Source organism: Felis catus, chromosome E1 (genome assembly GCF_018350175.1).
Source record: "Felis catus isolate Fca126 chromosome E1, F.catus_Fca126_mat1.0, whole genome shotgun sequence".
Taxonomy (NCBI): Eukaryota; Metazoa; Chordata; class Mammalia; order Carnivora; family Felidae; genus Felis; species Felis catus.
In genome coordinates this window covers 16588451-16603130 of record NC_058381.1, presented here as the reverse complement: position 1 = coordinate 16603130, position 14680 = coordinate 16588451, and the positions used below count along the sequence as shown (strand labels likewise).

Sequence of the window (14680 nt, the reverse complement as noted above, 5' to 3'; positions counted from 1 at the left end):
AAAGCAAACACAAGGGCAATGAGTTTGCATGCTTTTCTAAGGCAGATAAACATTTTGAATGCATCAAGGTGGTTCAGGGGATAGGAAACCCAAATGTCTGTTATTCTCCTACCTAGAAAAATACGCATCAATACAGAGATGCCTGGAAATACAGACACCGCTGCACTAGTCCAGATCTTGTGTTTTGGCCATGTTAATCATTTCTGTATTGAACCTACAGAGATATAATCCTTGAATCAGAATGCTTCCAGGATTCTTAGGTAGTTGATTCTTCCTTCCTTCCTTCCTTCCTTCCTTCCTTCCTTCCTTCCTTCCTTCCTTCCTTCTTTCCTTTTATAGGAAAAATTTGCTTTGGATTAGAACTGGGGGTTGGGTGAATTTCTTCTTGACAGACATTGTTGCCCTGAATTACACGCATTTACCATATATTTCAAAGAGATAGTGCTGTGTAATTAACTGAGCCTAGACCGCACTGGCTTTTCCTTCGAGGCTCTCTGCCACTTTTGCCTCCCTTTGGCATTGAATTAACTGGTGGAGCCAAATGCAAGGCATTCACCAATACACACACATACTCTGCATCAAGCTAACCAAGAAGATTCACCATTCAACAATTCAGACTCCAGTCGCTGCCCCCCCTGCCCCAGCCCCTGGTCCCAACCCCGCTGCTGCAGCTGCCCTTGTGGCTGTGCTCAGGAGGTGAGCAAAAAGTGCCACCTTTTTCATGCAGGTCTCTGAATCCACAGCAGATGTTTCCCTGTATATTTATGTATTGTACCAGAGGTACCATAGCAACAATAAAGGGAAATTTAAAAGGAAGAAAAAATCAGCCCCAAATCCCCTACTCCTAACACCACAGCTATTTTCATTCAGGTTTTGTCCATATGCGCTTCCACTCTTTTGTTGTTGTTTTTTTTTAATTTTTTTTCAACGTTTATTTATTTTTGGGACAGAGAGAGACAGAGCATGAACGGGGGAGGGGCAGAGAGAGAGGGAGACACAGAATCGGAAACAGGCTCCAGGCTCTGAGCCATCAGCCCAGAGCCTGACGCGGGGCTCGAACTCACGGACCGCGAGATTGTGATCTGGCTGAAGTCGGACGCTTAACCGACTGCGCCACCCAGGCGCCCCTCCGCTCTTTTGTTAAAGTCATCCTTATAACATACATACAATTTTTATGCCTTTGAGCAACTTCCACTTTAGGTCTTTAGAGAGACCATATTGTCCAAGTATGGTTCCCAATTCTAGAGTCACTTATATAGCCAGTTGTCTGCCTGTATTTAGATGATTTTTTACCTAAATATCTTAGAATACTTCAATACCTTCATTATACTTTTTCTTCTAGCGATGAGTCCAAAGCACAATGTCAGAAAGACCACAACACACGCAGCAATAATGGGTTCTATGGGTATAGCCACACCTTTATCTGTTGGAAATGCAAACACAGGAGATAAGAACTAACATGTATATGCTTTTTTAAAATTTTTTTTTTTAAATTTATTTATTTTTTAGGAGACAGAGAGGGAGACGGAGAATCCAAAGCAGGCCCCTGGCTGTGAGCTGTCAGCACAGAGCCCGACGTGGGGCTCCAACTCATGAACCATGAGATTGTGACCTGAGCCAAATTCGGATGCTTAACCGACTGAGCCACCCAGGCACCGCTGTATGTTTCTCATTTATATGCTTCTACTAAGTCCCAGCCATGGCGCCTTGCACTCAACATGTATCATCCTCCAAACAACCCAGAAAGGTAGGTGTTAGTAACCTCATTTTGCAGGTGAGGAACCTCTTGTCCAGAGTCACAGAGCTAGTAATTAGCAGAGATGGGTTTTGAATCCATCCCTTTGTGAAAGGATAATTTATTATAATATGAATCACTCCCCCCAAACGGGTAGTCAGACCATTTTGTGCTTTCTTCATCCAAAATTTTTCCACTCAGAAGGTAGAAATAGGCTGAAATCAATGGTTTTTCCTGCCCTTTGAAAGCCCAAAAGATACTGGGAGGGGTCTCTGAGAAAAGGAGGGAGGAAGGCTTTAAGAGCAAGAAAAGTTGAGGAGCCTGCTGGACTAAGAGGAGAGAGGCCTGTGGGCCCCAGGAGAGGTGGGGACCCTTGTAGCTGTACTGTGATAGTGCCTTAAGCAGGGAGAGGACATTATATAAGGTGACTGCACGGTGCCCCTAGGGAAATGGGACTCTGAGCACCAGCCTTCCTAACCTTGGCAAAGATTTTCATACCTTTCTAAATGACGTGGAAGAACAGAGAGTCTACTTCTTTTTTTTTTTCTTTAATGTTTATTTATTTATTTTGAAAGGGTGGGGGGCTGTGAGTGGGGAAGGGGCAGAGAGAGAGACAGAAAGAGAGAAAGAATCCCAAGCAGGCTCTGTGCCGTCACACAGAACCTGATGTGGGGCTTGATCCCGTGACTGAATGGAAATCAAGAGTCGGTCGCTCAACTGACTGAGCCACCCAGGGGTCCCAGAGAGTGTACTTCTAACCTGGGTTAGAAAGAGATCAGCAGCAATCATAACACCCTGGAAATGAAAACCCAGCCCATCATTTTCTGAATACCAGGTAAACTCAGAGCTATTTTGTTCATCAGGCACTGCAGGCACAGTGCCTGCACTTGCAAGCTTCCCAAAAGCCTATGAAAATATTTGAGACCTGGAAAATACATATTGGTTCCAAAATATGAAAATAAAGTGGCAGATTGGTCAAAATTAATAAATGTTTAAATATCTATAAAATGTAGCTTTATGTCAACTGTAACCCAACAGCCAAATTTAAACCTTAAGAACCACATTAATAACTTATATATAATAAAACTCAAAATGTATGCAAGTTACAAACATCCTTTCAAAATTTTTACAGCAAAAAAGTATACTCTGTGTGATTCATTTTAATAAGTTTGATATGACATGGGATGAAACTTTTTTTTTTAATTTTTTTTTAACGTTTATTTATTTTTGAGACAGAGAGAGACAGAGCATGAACAGGGGAGGGTCAGAGAGAGGGAGACACAGAATCTGAAACAGGCTCCAGGCTCTGAGCTGTCAGCACAGAGCCCGACGCGGGGCTTGAACTCACGGACCACGAGATCAGGACCTGAGCCGAGGTCGGCCGCTTATCCGACTGAGCCACCCAGACGCCCCTGAAACTTTTAAAAGTAAGATCAACAAAGATGTTTAAATGACCTCACCCAAGCCCCTGGATTCTGATGCCACCCCGGGACCAGGGGCAGGGAGCGGGGCTCCAATCTTTGCTAAGATAATATTTTAGGAACTTATAGGAAATAAAAAGTGTGCTATTTATTGTGCCCTTGAGTTTGTAGATTGAGTGTGGTCAAAAAGTTTTTACTAAATGACTACTGTGAGGTAGGTATGGTGCTCAGCCCTGCAAAAAATAGGTCAGACATGGAAGGCCTCATGGGGCTCACATTCTAGTAGTGAAGACAGACATTAAACAAACAAAAACCACAGACTGAGATCAGTGTTATAAAGGACATAGGGTCGTGAAATAGTATATGAGGGGCAAAAGGTGGAAAGGAGGGGAAGAGAAGACTTTAGATAAATCTCATTTCAAAGCCCAAGCCCTATTTCCCTCAAGATTATAAAATAGCATTTATCCCTCCGTAAATGTATGACACACTTAAACCACTTACCTTTTACTTGTTTTCTTCTTTCCTGTATGTCTAGTTACTGTGCAGGATAATTTTGGGGAGTAAGTAGATTAAGCATCCTTTACTCTGGCTCTCTTTTAGCTGTTACTAAAAATTTTTCTCATGAGAGTGTGAGCTGTACCAATATTCTGGAGAAATTCTGCTCCGTGGGCCTTCTTATAAGCACCGGCCCTGTGAGAGCCAGCCCCAGGGGACACCGAAGAGCCTTAACCTTAGTAGGGGCCCTTTCTACTTTCAGTGCCAAGGAAAGATGTCAAAATGAAGGGGAGGCAAAGGAGGGACAATTAGGAAAAGAAATCAGAATTTGGTCAAAGATCTGGATATTTTTACCAAGCTGAATTAAATGAAGCCCCACGTGACAGCTTTCACTCCTTAAACAAGCTGATATAAACTGCCTGATCCACTAAGGCTCCCTTTGGATTTCAAGTTTCTAATGAAAGTGACTTTGGTCAGTATAACTGCATCTCTCCTGTTGTCCTGTTTTACTCTCTCTCTCTCTCTCTCTCTCTCTCTTTTTTTAATTTTGTAATGTTTATTTTCAAGAGAGACAGTGTGCGAGCAGAGGAGGGACAGAGAGAGAGGAGACACAGAATCCAAAGCAGGCTCCAGGCTCTGTGCTGACAGCTTAGCACAGAGCCCGATGCAGGGCTCGAACTCACGGAGCTGTGAGATCACGACCTGAGCCAAAGTCGATTGCCCAACCTACTGAGCCTCCCAGGCGGCCCCTGTCTTATTCTCTTATTTGTAACCAGATTTGGTAATTTTTCCCCCTCCATATTTATTATGCAAGAAAATCCCAACACACAGGGTAAACTCTCGTGCTCAAGATCTGTAATTACACTTCTAGCTTTGCATGGCCCCATTTAGAAACTACCCTACGGAGCCCTGAAGCCAGGAGAGGCTCGTGGCAAACACATTCAGCCTGAGCACAGGCAGCAGAGCACTTATTGCTGTGAAAGCAGCTGACAGCCTGGGAAATAATAGAGCAGGAAGAAATAAGAAAAACAAGTTGGCTTGGAAGGGTTCCATCCAAAACAGGATCCTGCCCACCTGAAAGCCAATTTGTCAAGCTGACATCCTGCTTGCCACACAAGTTGTATGTTTTTTTTATCTCGCAGAGCACTTAAGATTCCTTCTTAACCAAGAGGGATGATATAATTCCCTGATCTCTGCGGGTAGCTTTTTACACCCAGTTAGAATGGCATGGCTGGAGGCCCCACCTACCGAGCTTTTGCAGGGAGGTGAACAGCCACAAGCTTCAGTAAGCTGCCTCTTCCACTGCTTCTACCCCATGAGTACTTGGGTTGTTTGTGGGTTTGGTTTTTTAAAGCGGACAGACCCTGGGGGTACTCTCACTGCCCTGCAGGACAAATTACTGAGCATGCCAGTAATCACGGTAATGGGCATTCAACTGGCAGCACCTCTTACTCCCCACCAGCCTCTCTGTTGGTGTCCCAGACCCCCCTGAGGGGCAGGAAATAAGCCCTCTGGTCACATCGTCCAACCCTTCTGGCAGGGATTCAGTTGGCTTCCTAGGAACTAGCAAGAAAGGCAATGAGTGGGCACAGGGAAGCAAACGGCAGAGTGAATAATGTTCTAACAAGAAATAGGAGCCTCAGCTTGTTTGGCTGTTCTTGGCGTACTGGCCTCAGACCAGAAAATGTGTGAGCATTTTCTGCATCTGCTACACCAGGTATCTTGCCTTTCTCTTTTTTGTTTTTTGGGCTTTTTTTGGTATTGTTTATTTGTTTTTCAGAAAAATAAAATTTTATTTCAACTGATCAACATTATCGAATTAGAGTAAGAAGGGAGTTCATAAATGTCCCCAAACTAAGGCTTTCTAACTGGAAAATTAACTTAGCTTGCCCAAGTCTGCAGATGACATAATCGGGTATGCCTCTCAGCTTCATAATTGCAGTTTTAACATGAAAACAAACTTAAAGATTTTTTTGGTATGTTTTTGCCTATATATTCAGCAATCAAAATTAACATTTTTTCTGACAGCATGAGAGAGAGAGAGAGAGAGAGAGAGAGAGAGAGCGCTCATGAGTGGGGGAGGGGCAGAAGGAGAAGGAGAAAGAATCCTAAGCAAGCTCCGTGCCCAGCACAGAGCCCGACGTGAGATCATGACCTGAGCCGAAATCAAGTCAGACTCTTAACTGACTGAGCCACCGAGGCGCCCTGCAAAATTAACATGTGAGGGTCTTACTAAATGTTTGTTTCAAATTAAAAGAGATGTTATCTAAGAAAACTTAAATATTTTAACAAAACTTTCAGGATCTGTATCAAAAAGGAAGTTATCTTTGAACTTTTATTCAGTGAACAGCAGCAAAGAATGATTGACAGGCTTGATTGTTGCCAATTCTGTCTCACACCGTCCTGCTTTTTCCCCCCGGCTGGGGCATTGTCTAAAGAAGTCCCCAAGACCCAACATCCTCTACTGGTCTTTATTGCTGTGCTAAGACTGCAGCTTTCTTTACCCTGGTATCAAGATGGCTATTCCTACTCAGGCATCACAGCTGCGTTCTTGAAAGTTTCTTTTTGTGCAGCTCACCTCAAGGTCAAATTTTGCCACAATTGCCAGTGGTAAGTGGAAATGTGGGAACACCGTTCTATATTCCATTTGCTCTCTGACCTCATTTCTTTCTACTGTCTTCCTTGCTTTCTCTGCTCAGGTCCCCTTTCTCTTTTTGTATGAATGAGAAATATGAGGAGGGAAGAACATTTGAAATTTCATTTGTTCTCTGTTATTGAAGAGGTGAAAAGTCTGGGTGGATGAAGCATGAAGCCCAAGAGAAAAACATTTTTCCACCATCTTCCCCCTCCCTCACTACTGATTAGCCTATAGATTACAATTTCAGGGTCAAGAGTGATTGTATTACTTTTTTAATTTTTTTATTAAAATGTTTTAAATGTTTATTCTTGAGAGAGAGAGACGGAGAGAGAGAGAGACAGAGCATGAAGGAGCAGAGAGAGAAAGGGAGACACAGAATTCGAAGCAGGCTCCAGGCTCTGAACTGTCAGCACAAAGCCCGACACAGGGCTTGAAGTCACAAGCTGTGAGATCACGACCTGAGCCAAAGTCGGATGCTTAACCAACTGGACCACCCAGGCACCCCAAGTCAGGAGTGATTTCGGAGATTCGTTTTCTTATCTGTCTTCCCTTCTTTATGTGTTTCTGACTTCTCTTTCTGTTTATTATTAGGCTGTAAACTCAAAAGTCCAGTTCCTACAAACCTAGTGGCCCAGGAGAATTTACAGAAGTACTCCTCCCTAAAAGCCAACCAGAATTATCTGCTACCACTTGGTTCTAGAAAGGACCTTTGCTCAAAAAGCAGTGTTTCATATGGAATGGGCATGATCCCCTAAATGGAAGAATTAGAATTCTTTTTTTTTTTTTTTAGGTTTATTTATTCATTTTGAGAGACAGAGTGTGCAAGTGGGGGAGGGGCACAGAGAGAGGAAGAGAGAGAAAATCCCAAGCAGGCTTTTCATGATCAGGTCAGTGCAGTGCCTGATGTGGGGCTCAAACTCATGAACCATGAGATCATGACCTGAGCTGAAGGTGGATGCTTAACCAACTGAATCACCCAGGTGCCCCATGAATTAGAATTCTTAGTGGAAATTTCTTGGATAGGGGTGATTCTCCAAAGAAAATCATTGGCTATTAACCATAATTAGCATCATCATTTGTTGCCACACAAAATGTTTAGTGAGAACCTATTCTGACTTTTGCACTGTGCTGGATATTACTTAAAAAGAGAGTTACCTTTGACAATGAGGTGAAAGTCCTTGGTCTCCATTTGCAGAGGTGAATTTGCAATGCAGCTATAGGTTCCATTGTCAGATTTCTTGACTTTGGTGATTGACAGTTGAAGAGACTCACTTGTCTGTTGGACTTGGTGATTTTGCTCTAAATTCAGGATGTTACTGTTTTTGTACCACATCATTCGAGCCTGGGGGTTGGATTTCACATTACAAACCAGCTTCACATCACTGCCTTCCTCAACGGTTTGCAAGTCGTCTCCACTCAGAAGAGGAGGAACTGCAAGACTCAAGCATTTAGGCTTAATTAGTGGATAAGCAGTAGTTTACCAACAGTGTTCAAGATCTTCCTTCAGTCTGTCTCACACAGTCATTCATTCATTGGACAAAAATTTATCAAGTACCTACTTTATGCCAAGCGCTGGACTAGGAACCAGGGATACAATGGTAAATAACATACATCCAGTTCCAAACATTATAGAACTTCTATGTGGTAGAGAAGATAAACCATGAAACAAATGTATATAATGATGAATCTATACCAAGTAGACCATTTATAGCACTACCTAAGAGGATAAGCCTTGAGTCTTTGCTCTCTGAAACCAATCTGTACTAATATGTTGGAGAAAACAGTATAATATACAGAAAGCAGGGATTGCACTTGTCCCTAATTCCATTTTATACCACTTTCTGTGACCTTGAGAAAGTTACTTAATTGCTAAGCAACTGCTCACTTTCTTCATCTAAAAAGTGGGACAATACCTATCTCACAAGGTACTGTACAGATGAAATGAGATAACACCTGTAAAGAATTTACCACAGTGCTAGTTACTATTTTTATGGTGGTGGCGGCGGCGGAGGAAGCGGCGGCTGCCACGGTGGTTTTGAGGTCTCCTCACATCCTCAATTTTTGCATTTTATCTAACCGCATTTGCCCTGGCCACATTTCCCAATGCATATTTACATTTCCTCAATGATTCTCTAGAAATAATGTCCCCCTCCCAGAAGGTGCTCCGATTGTGGCAACTCTGACGTCTATGGAAGGTGAATGTGACATTCTGGGTCCCTCTCGTCCCTCTGGGTGAGCCAGTCCATACTCCCTCCATGATAAGGGCAGTCCTAGAGACATAGATACTTGAACACATTTATCTTCACCAAATAATTCCAACCCTCACCTGCACCAGGGCTTTCCAACCAGGGCTTTCCAACACCCACCAAAGGGGAGAAAAGGCTGAGCTGACTCTTTCTCTTCTCCATGCCCCTTGCATTTTCTGGTTAAGGTGTAGAAGAATAATGAAGTGCTTGAAAAGCGGGCAGTAGGAAGGAGTTAGAGTCAGGGAAGGAAGAAAGAAAGAGCTTGTGTAATCTGCACACTGAATAATTAGACCCTGAGTAGGCTGTGCTATTAATAACTCTTTCAGAAGAATGACATTTTGCTGCTCTTTGGAATGAGCTTGAATTCTGTATCCATATCCAACAAGGATGTTATATGGTATTCGGATATGTTGGAAGCTGCTACAATAGAGAATGTAATTATCAAATATACCATAGGACCTGTGGACATGTCCTATTAGTTGTTCCTTTTGATTTAACCATTGAAGGTCAATTTTAAATCATATCAGCTATATGTGAGTATTCCCTTTTGTAAAAATAGTACATTTCAGATAAAGTTAAGGTCCTCTTTGATTCCATATTGTTTGCTTCCTCCCCAAAGATACCCACTGCTATGAGTTTGACATAAATCCTTGCAGATCTTTTTTGAAAAAACAGGTTTTTAAGAAATGTTTGTTTATTTATTTTTGAGAGAGAGAGAGAGAGAGAGAGAGAGAGAGAGAGAGAGAGAGCATGAGCAGGGGGAGGGCAGAGAGAGAGGGAGGCAGAGAATCCCAGGCAGGCTCTGCACTGTCAGTGCAGAGCCCGACGAACGGTTTGCATCCACGAACCACAAGGTCATGACCTGAGCGCAAATCAAGGGTCCAATGTTCAATGGACTGAGCCACCCAGGGACCCTGAACAAAGTTTTTTATACATATAATTTATCAATAGGAAATACACTGTATTGTTTTTAGGAAGCTTATATAAAGACTTTACTCTCTCAAAAGCTTGCATGTTTTTGAGATATATCCACTTTGAACCACAGAGATCTAGCTCATTGCTTTTAGAGTGCTACAATATAATACAAGACTCTTGAATCATTTTGATTGGCAGGCATTATTTTCATTTTTAAAATGTTAATGCTTTAATAAATATCTTTGTATATGTTTCTTTACATTTTGCACGCGTTTCTCCAAGCTTATACCATCTAGAAGGAGAAACACTGGATCACAGGGTAGGCACCCTTTAAATTTTGATAAAAATTGTACAAGAGGTGGTCTGAATTTATACTTTCAGCAGCAATTGTGAAAGAAGGGTCAGGTTCTGTGAGAAAAACTTGTTTCTGCACACCCTCCCCCAAATTGTGTATTATCAAGCTTCCATGTAGTTCTCAATCTGCTATTTATAACAATAATAATACTTCCCCAGAATTGTACATTATATTCTTATCACTTTTATGAGCTCATTTTGCTTTATTGATTATGAGTTTGTGCCAATTGTTGTCATTACGAATCACTGACCAGTTGGCTTTTTTATATGTGCTTAGCAACAGCCACATTTAGGAGATTGTTGTAAAGATGGTCTGAAACATGCATTCAAGTTGGAAAACTGAAAATCATTTCTTTAAGCCACCGCACCCTATCTGCCATGTCTCCCTTAGGAAGACAATGGAAGGGCACGGAGGAGCCTGGGGAATGGTGCTCTGTTCTCAGCTCCAGCTGTGATAATTTGGGCCCTCAGTCTGGGCCTCCGTTTCCTCATCTATAATTTTATAAGGATTATAAGACCTCCAAGATCCCTGATAGCCTTGAGTACTATCAAAGTAGCCAAGAGGTAGCTTGCTAAAAACCACATTTTACTGATTCATAGGGAAAAAAAAAAAAAAAAAAGCTCCTTTGCCCAGGAACATGCAAATGTTTCACCCTGGAAACCCAAACTGTAAGATGCCAGTATTTTCCAGAGTTGGATTCTTCAGCCTTTTTTCCACCTTTTTATTTCAAGAGCAATGACATCCATTTTTCACAGAAAAGTTTGCTGAGCTCATGGAGTCAAATGCCTTTGACTTTATTATTAGGTTCTGAGTCCAGAGCTACTTCTTCCACCAAATCATACCACATCGTCACCTTATCCTACATCACCCCTCTCTGTATTATCCATACCTCCCTCACATAGCACCACTTTCCACCCAAAACACCTATGTGATCACCTATATGGAATTACTTGTAGGGCTCCCTTGCCCCACGTAGTTCTACCAATGGGTTACCAATACCTGAATCCAACCATCAAAGAGTCTCCTCATTTTGGGTGTTAAGGTGATGTTAAGAGATTCCCAGGGTACCTGGGTGGCTCAGTCAGTTAAGTGTCTGACTCCTGATTTCAGCTTGGGTCATGATCCTAGGGTCATGGGACTGAGCCCCACGTGAGGCCCTATGCTGAGCATGGATCTTTTTTTTTTTTTTTTTAATTTATTTTCAACGTTTTTATTTATTTTTGGGACAGAGAGAGACAGAGCATGAACGGGGGAGGGGCAGAGAGAGAGGGAGACACAGAATCGGAAACAGGCTCCAGGCTCCGAGCCATCAGCCCAGAGCCTGACGCGGGGCTCGAACTCACGGACCGGGAGATCGTGACCTGGCTGAAGTCGGACGCTTAACCGACTGCGCCACCCAGGCGCCCCATCATGGATCTTAAGATTCTCTCTCACTGGGGGCACCTGGGTGGCTCAATCGGTTGAGCGTCCAACTTCAGTTCAGGTCATGATCTCACAGTTCATGGGTCTGAGCCCCATGTCGGACTCTGTGCTGACAGCTCAGAGCCTGGAACCTGCTTTGAATTCTGTGTCTCCCTCTCTCTCTCTGCCCCTCCCCCACTTGTGCTTTTTCTCTCTCTCTCTCTCTCTCTCTCAAAGTAAATAAAGTATTTTTAATAAAACTTTTAATAAGTTTTTATTTAAAAAAACCTTAGGGGTGCCTGGGTGGCTCAGTCAGTTAAATGGCCGACTTCAGCTAAGATCATGATCTCACGGTTTGTGGGTTCGAGCCCCGTGTTGGGCTCGGTGCTAACAGCTCAGAGCCTGGAGCGAGCCTGCTTCAGATTCTCTCTCTCTCTCTCTCTCTCTCTCTCTCTCTCTCTCTCTCACTCTGTCTCTCTCTGCCCCTCCCCAGCTCATGCTCTGTCTCTCAAAAATAAATACATGTTAAAAAACTAAAAAAAATTTTTAAAGATTCTCTTTCACTCTCTTCCTATGCTCCCCCCAAGGTAAAAATAAATAAATAAAGTTAAAAAAAAAGATTCCCAATGAATGTCTAAGTAGGACACAAAGCTAGAAACCACAAAGGAAAAGATCAGGGGTTTTAAATACATAAACATTTGAAATTTCAATATGGCCAAAAAAAGAACTATAAGAAGATCAAAAATAAATATAAGAAATACAATAATCTCAAATGACAAAAGGTTAATTTCCTTAATCTATAGCCCTTATCCAAACCAATTTTAAAAAGACAAATAACCCAATAGAAGAATGGGTAAAGAACATGAACAGGCATTTTACAGAAAAGAAACATGAACAGCCAACACATTTATAAAAAGGTGGACACCCTTATTTGTAATTTAGAAAGTGAAAATAAAATTTCAAACCAGGCTGGCAAATTCTTTGAGTTGAGGATACTCGATGCTCACAAGGGTGTGGGGGAGTAGGCCCCCACCTGCACCGTTGTGGGAGCATAAATTGGGCAATTTGGCAGTACCAAGCAAATGTTAAAATGCATGTAACTCTTTAGACCCAGATTTCAAGTACCACTTAATATAGTGCAGACAACATAGATTGACTTGCAGTTTCTTCCCCCTCACTCACAAAAGACATTCAGCACCACCGAGATGGACACCGACTGATCCCTCCGTAGCTTGCAAGTAAAGGTGATTCCGTGGTCATTTTCACTGATGGAAGAGACACAGACAGAACTGGAGTTGATTTTGTTTCCAGATTTCAAATCCACTGTCCCCTCTCCTCGGTACCAGAGTAGTTCTTCCTCCCTGGTGTGGTTTTTAACAGCACATTTCAGAGATTCTTGGGAGCCAAGCCAAGTGTCCAGAATATAGTTCTCAGTTTTATCATTCACAGTTAAGACAGAACCTGAAAGGGCAGGAAGAAACTTTTAACATAGACTGAACATTCTAAATAGCAGAAATAAGGGATTGGTTAAATAAATCATGTTACATCAGTACAATGAAATACTCTGCAATAATTAAAAATAGTCATATTGATCTATATGATTTTACAAGGGAAAAGATTAATAAAGATAAAAATAATGTATTATTAACTAAAAAAAGGAAAATGTTAGAATGATGGTTACAAAATCTTGCTGCACATCAGAATCACCTAGGGATCTTTAAAAACATATTGATGCTTGGCTTCCTCACCCAGACATTCTGGTTAATTGATATGAGTGCAGTCTGGGCATTGCGTTTGTAAAAAACCTTCAGACAATTCTAATGTACAGTGAAGTTTGAGAACTACTGGGTTAGAAAAGGGTATGTACAGAATTACCCTCATTTACACACATATACACACACACATTTATGAGGAAAATTTGGGGGAAAAATCTCCCTGTGTATACTGAATAGAATTAATAAAAGTAGAGAAATGCTTTCCAGACTTAAATTGTTTAATTCAAGGGGTGGGAAGTAGCAAAACAAGGGGGTGGGAGTGGGAAAGGACAAATGAAAACAAAATTGAAAAATACATAAGACACAACTCTAGGTGAATAGGCAGAATGTAAGTTACATCTGTAATAATTCCTATAAATACATAAAAATTGAAAATGCAATTGAATATGGGCAAAAGTTGATTTGGAAAGATTTCTGATTTGTTGATGGGATTGTGGAAAAATGGGTCTTGCATTTCTGATGTTTTAATATTGTTTTGGCAGTGTGGTAAAATAATTGTTGGTTAAACAACTCGTTTGTAGGGTAGACAGGTTATAGAGTGGATGATCAGGATATATAACAGTTGTTTTTAATCTCTGATTTTCAGAAATGCATTCACTGTAACATACCTGAATTTCAATTTTTACTTTCCTAGTTCAGAAGCAAGTTAACAAAAACTAAGAATGACTTTAGCTGTCACAGACTTGCCCCCTACATAACATTTGTTAGTATAGTCTGTAAACGCATGAACTTTTCCTTTAGAATGCATAAACTACTGATGAAAATAATGTGACTTTGCAGCCTAGGATTTTTTAAAAATCTAGAGGAATATATACCAAAATATTGTTGAGTGCATCTCTGGATGATGGGATTTGGGGGACTTTTAGCTTTCCTTATTCTTTCATATATTTCCTGAATTTTTTTTACTGACTAGGTATTACTTAAAAAATTTTTTTTAATGTTTATTTATTTTTAAGAGAGAGTGCTAGCGGGGGAGGGGCAGAGAGAGAGGAAGACCCAGAATCTGACGCAGGCTCCAGGCTCCAGGCTCTGAGCTGTTAGCCCAGAGTCCAATGCAGGGCTTGAACTCACAAACTGTGAGGTCATGACCTGAGCTGAAGTCAGATGCTCAACCAATGCCCGATTGGGGCATCCAGGTGCCCCAATATGTATTACTTTTAAAACGGATGTGCGTGGGGGGGGGGTGCGAAGGGTTCGGTGAGATCCACTTCCAGACTGGGGTAGAGAACAAGTACAGGAAGGATTTTCCTGTAAGTGGTATGTTCAAATAAACTGCATAGCCTGTTTGGGATGTGATTAGTAATGGAATGCATTAAAATGTAGGAAAATTCTGGCTGTGGCTCTGGAGAGAATAGAACATTTACTCTGTCTCATAATTACCAGAACAATAAAAATATTTTTCCATTGACTGTTATGTCATGTTGTCTGACTCCTGTACTCTGAGCCATATCAACTGTGTATTTGGTGATTTGGATTTTGGATTTTCCCAATGCCCACTGATAATTTTTTAATCTGAAATTTTTCTTTATTTAAAAAGAGACCAAAAGAATATGAACTTACTTGTCACCTCACAGGGCAGAAACAAAATCACTAAGAGAAGAAATCTGCACATTCTCATTAGGCAACTGATCTTCCAGGCCATCTTTAACAAATTTACGTCTGGTCTGCTGGGGGGAAAAAGGGAGTAGTTGGTTCTGTA

At 41.6% G+C, this 14680-nt stretch overlaps 1 protein-coding gene and 1 long non-coding RNA gene across 2 annotated transcripts in view; one reads left to right on the top strand and one right to left on the bottom strand.

Annotated features, from left to right (window-relative positions):
* The window catches only part of LOC109494254, a 25127-nt gene extending 22128 nt beyond the window's left edge, over window positions 1-2999 (top strand). Inside the window, exons 3-4 of the long non-coding RNA XR_002148964.3 lie at window positions 1510-1747; window positions 2396-2999. This is a non-coding gene — a long non-coding RNA (uncharacterized LOC109494254). The remainder of the gene's footprint in view (window positions 1-1509; window positions 1748-2395) is intronic.
* The window catches only part of TMIGD1 (transmembrane and immunoglobulin domain containing 1), a 15817-nt gene extending 1137 nt beyond the window's left edge, over window positions 1-14680 (bottom strand). The window contains exons 1-4 of the mRNA XM_023244795.2: window positions 14542-14680; window positions 12389-12667; window positions 7445-7720; window positions 1320-1423 (exon numbers count right to left, since the gene is read on the bottom strand). Of these exons, the coding sequence (XP_023100563.1) occupies window positions 1320-1423; window positions 7445-7720; window positions 12389-12667; window positions 14542-14623 (741 nt within the window). The 5' untranslated portion in view covers window positions 14624-14680. The remainder of the gene's footprint in view (window positions 1-1319; window positions 1424-7444; window positions 7721-12388; window positions 12668-14541) is intronic.